The sequence below is a fragment of the Penaeus monodon genome, chromosome 43, assembly GCF_015228065.2.
Source record: "Penaeus monodon isolate SGIC_2016 chromosome 43, NSTDA_Pmon_1, whole genome shotgun sequence".
Classification (NCBI taxonomy): domain Eukaryota; kingdom Metazoa; phylum Arthropoda; class Malacostraca; order Decapoda; family Penaeidae; genus Penaeus; species Penaeus monodon.
Window position 1 is genome coordinate 13,688,703 of NC_051428.1, and position 4,784 is coordinate 13,693,486.

The following is a 4,784-nucleotide window of genomic DNA, read 5'->3' on the forward strand; positions in this document are numbered from 1 at the left end:
CTCATTGTTGTCTGAAGCTACAAAGACACTCTTGGCCCCAACAGACTTGATTACACGCTTGAGCTTTTTAACAATGACGTTTTCTGAGGGCAAACAGAGCTCAAGCGTAGCCACACCATGCTCATTACGGTAGCCCAAACATTGAGGGGCAGCAAAGAGGTTAGGGCTGTGCTCTACATGCTCACAAGCACGTTCCTGCAATACAATAGAAAATTCTTATTCTTATTCTTTTTCTTATGATTGTCATTATGCCTATGATAATTATTACCATTATTATTATTATTATTATTATTATTATTATTATTATTATTATTATTATAAAGCTAGAAAAAAAATGAACTTTAAAGAATGGAATAATCAGGTGAGTTTAGATAGACATAGAAACTGACTCCTCAGCAACAAAGTGCTTCTGGAGTGAATAAGTGTGTGACAGAGAGAAAGTACACACAAATACACACACAAGTATGCAAACATGAATGCACACAAACATGAATGTATGCATGCACACGCAAAGAGCAGACAGTTACTATGTATGTACAGTATGTATGCATCCCCAGTGTCCATGGTTTACAATATACTTAGAACAATAATAAAAGTAAGGTAATAAATGGGATCATGATGAACATTGTCACTTGAGCAATAACAGTAATAAAAATGATAACAGTAATATTAATAATAAAAATAACAAAAAAAAAAAAAAAAAAAAAAAAAAAAAAAAAAATAATTTACACAAAATTTTATACACCCACAACAGATATGCAAAACTATTAAAAATCAAAAAGGTTGAGGAGGAGGAGTAGAAGGAAGGAAAGAGATCAGAAAGAGAGAAAAGGAAAGACCAAATTAGAAGTGGAAAAACAAAATAAAACAGATTTTGAAAAATAAAACCAAATAACACAAATCAAAATAAATAAATAAATCACACACTCACATAAATAACAACTATAACTCACCCAATCTATGCCATTCCTCAAGTGGATCCCCACGAAGGGACCGCGAGGCAGAGAAGAAACTAGATCCTGGGCTTTTTTGGCAATGTTTTCGCTCCAAACAAGGTACTTGTGCAGGCCACGGTTATCCATCTGGACCGGGAAGCTGGCTGGTGCTCCGGTGAAGGCTAGCACTGGAAGACAAACACTTAGGTGATTTAGACTTTCAAATTTTGTTTAAAAATGGGCTCTTGTCAGACAATGAACATCTTATTGTCAATATAATATTTCTATTGTATAAACTAATATTAAGAAACTATATATGCTGTGCTTCATATACACAATAATGCTTCCAAATCCTACAGTGAATGGGCTTTTCTCTGCTCTAACATCTCAGTATATATATAACTATATGTTGCCTTTGCACACCCTAATACCACCAATAAAAAAGAGAAAAAAATAACTAGCTGCTGTATAAACTACATTTAATACTCCAGAACAAAACATTAATTTTAAAAAACTATCAAAAGGCTGACTCCCATATACATTTGAAGAGCATCAAATTCATAGAGAAAAAAAAAAAAATTATATTTCTTTTCCAGCAGACATGCAAGAAAAAAAGGAAAAAATCAAAAATATAGATAAATAAATAAATAATCAATTGATAAATAATTACTGTATATTTTCCAGTTTTCATTGTTATAATTTAAAAGTTTTTCATATTGTTTAATTCTGCTTTATTCCATGCAATGACTGACAACCTCATTGCCTTTCAAAAACATTTTTAGTAAAGATTAAGTAAAATGAAATAATGAAACATACCTAAATAAATATATTTGTACTCTTTTCAGTTACTGAAAGACTCTTCAAGAACACATTATATTGTACTGGCAGAATGGTGTGTATTTCATATATGTGAACATATCTAGCAATTTCATATTTAACTAAGACATCCTAACATGGAATGCAAATTGAATTAATAAATAATACCAAAAATAAAACTAGCAAAATTATTAGAAGTTTTAGTCACTCTGATACCTGGCCATTCCTCAGAAGGGTATTTCTCATTCCACTGTTCATCCATATTTTGATAGTGGACGTCATAGCTAAGCGGGCGGTAGAATTCTGAGCCGACAAAATCAACGCCAAAAGTGTCCCAAAATGGTCCAAAGGGATTGCCTTCCTTGGCATTGCATCCTTCCGAGTTATAGCGCGGAACGTAGCAGAAAGCTAAAATTTAAGACACAAGGTGTGAAGTAAAAGAGAAGAAAAAGAGGAAAAAAACATGCATGGCCTGAACTTGCAATGTGAAAACCTTTAGAATTAAATCTGTTTTATTCATTGTTTTATACTGTGTAATTAAGAGTTCTGATAACTATAATTTTAATTCATTTAATTAATTTCTACAAATAACATAATGTGCCTGTTCTACAGTTGACAACATGCATAAAATACAGTACAGTATGTTTAAGTGTTTGCATATGTGAGAAAATTCATGAATGCAGAAATGAGTGGTGTAATGAGGAACAGTTAATGAGGTTAACTGAAAGAAAAACAAGGTTAAGAAAAATCTGACATAGAAACTTCTGAAAAGTACATATACCTCCTTGCAAAAGTGCTAAACTATGTTTGTGTATGACATATGTAAGCAAATGTACTTACAAGTGTGTATAGAATTTATATGTCAATACAGGGTGTCTTCATCATTGATCATTAATGTGGACCACAAAAATTGGGTAAAATACAAAACAACAAATAATAATACATAATTACTACACAATAAAACTTTAGTCTATGAAAGGTTTTAACTGGGACTTTAGCATGGTTGACAAATGGTATGTATCCTGTGAGACTGCATACTTTTGATAAAATTACATGAAGACAACATGATCTGTAATACTATTTGAGATGTAATGTGAAATAAAAGTAAACTCCAGCAAAATAACAGCAATCATGAACTCAGTCAATAATGATTGCAATGCAACAGGGCACCTTTCATTTAAGAAATTACAAAAGAAAAAAATCTCTTAATTCATTCTTTAAAAGAAGTCATGTAAAATATGAAGTGGAAGATTCTCTCCACACACCTCCAGCACTCTCCACTCCTCCTCCGAAATGGGTAAATAACTTTTATTTTTTTTTTTAATTATGGGTCTCAATTTTACGACTCTACCAACATGTGGGAATGGTCCAGCAATGATTTGTTGACGACAAATGAATGAAATGACGATTAATGGGATGATAAATTACAGGGATCCCTGTATTAAAAGGCATGCCAATTTACTTATACTGCATAGTCATGTCTATGCAGTGGCATAGCTAGTATACATATATTCAATTACCTAACAATGAATATATGCATGTGTATGTGCATCTACATAAGCACAAACGTTTACATGTAGATGTGCTTTGAGGGTATGGACATTCCTGCACCTATCTAATTACTTGTAGAATCATTAAATACAAACCAATTCTCTTCTCTGGGGGCCAGATGGTTGGGGCTAGTTTGTCCATGAACTCGTGCATTGTCAACACATGATGAAATCTTGCAAGAGGCTCTACTTTGAAGTATGTATCAAATGGAACCTGAATCTGTGAAAACAAATATTATGCATAAAATAAAAATACGGAGAAAAGGGAAACAAACACTGCAAATATAACTTTCTTGTTTGATGTCAGTTATCAAATGACTTTAAAAATACTTAAAGATTTATATCTGCATATTTTAAAATGTCAAAAAAACACTTTACTTCACTTAGTCTAGAAAACCCTGGTTTTGTTTTCAACCCTGGCGGAAAAACCCAATGTTTTTTACTTTAAGGCAAAACCCAAGGCACCTAGGAAGTGATCAGCCTGGTTGCCAAATCTCCCTGAAAGTGGCAAATTAAAAGTTAGGAACTTATTGGAATGGGTATCCTGAGAACAAAATTTCATTGCTTGAAATTGTAAGAGAGATTCAACTACTGATAATACATTTCATGAAGCACTTACTGTAATCTAAGTGATTCAGTATAGGCAAATATCAGATTGGACTTAAAATACTGATAGACTTTATAATATTTATGAAACCATGATATTTCCTCTCTATTCTAGTTGATTCCCCCCCTTTCTTAAATAAAACTATTTTTCTATCTAAAAAAAATTACATAAAACTAATAATTTTCCCTAATATATTCATTATATTTTTATAATATATATATTTATTATATATATTTTTTAAAAATATATATAATATATGATATTTATTTTTTATTATATATTTATATATATATAATATTTTAATTATATTTATATATATATTATAATATATTATAATATATTAATGTATATATATATATATATTTTATTTTATATTTTATTATATATATATATATATATATATTTATTATATTATATATTATTTTATAAAATATTATATTTTTATAATTTATTAAAAATTTTTAATAATATATATATATATATATATTTTTAATATATATATATCTAGATTTATATAATTTAAAAAAGACATATATATAATATATATTATATTTATTATATATATTATATATATAATATTATAATTTATTATTTCTTTTATATATTTATTATATTATTTTTATAATATTATTATTTATTTATTATATTATTACCCTTTTTATAATTTACATAATATATAAATTTCATTCCATTATTTAAAATTTTAAAATATTTTAAAATTTTTTTATTATATATAATTAAATTTAAAAAATATATATACAATATATTTTTTTTAATATTATTTACAATATATTAATTTTTTTTCTTTTTTTATCTCTTAAAAATACAAAATTTATTTTTTTACCACGGGGAAAAAACTCTTTTTTTTTTTTTTTT

The 4,784-nt window shown here is 28.2% G+C and overlaps 1 protein-coding gene across 1 annotated transcript in view; it reads right to left on the reverse strand.

The window, feature by feature from the left end:
* Positions 1-4: 4 nt before the first annotated feature.
* The window catches only part of LOC119568060 (GDP-fucose protein O-fucosyltransferase 1-like), a gene marked incomplete at both ends in the record, with an annotated part of 15,307 nt that continues 10,527 nt past the window's right edge, over positions 5-4,784 (reverse strand). Inside the window, 5 exon segments of the mRNA XM_037916456.1 lie at positions 5-195; positions 954-1,123; positions 1,968-2,159; positions 3,398-3,521; positions 3,699-3,799. Of these exon segments, the coding sequence (XP_037772384.1) occupies positions 5-195; positions 954-1,123; positions 1,968-2,159; positions 3,398-3,521; positions 3,699-3,799 (778 nt within the window).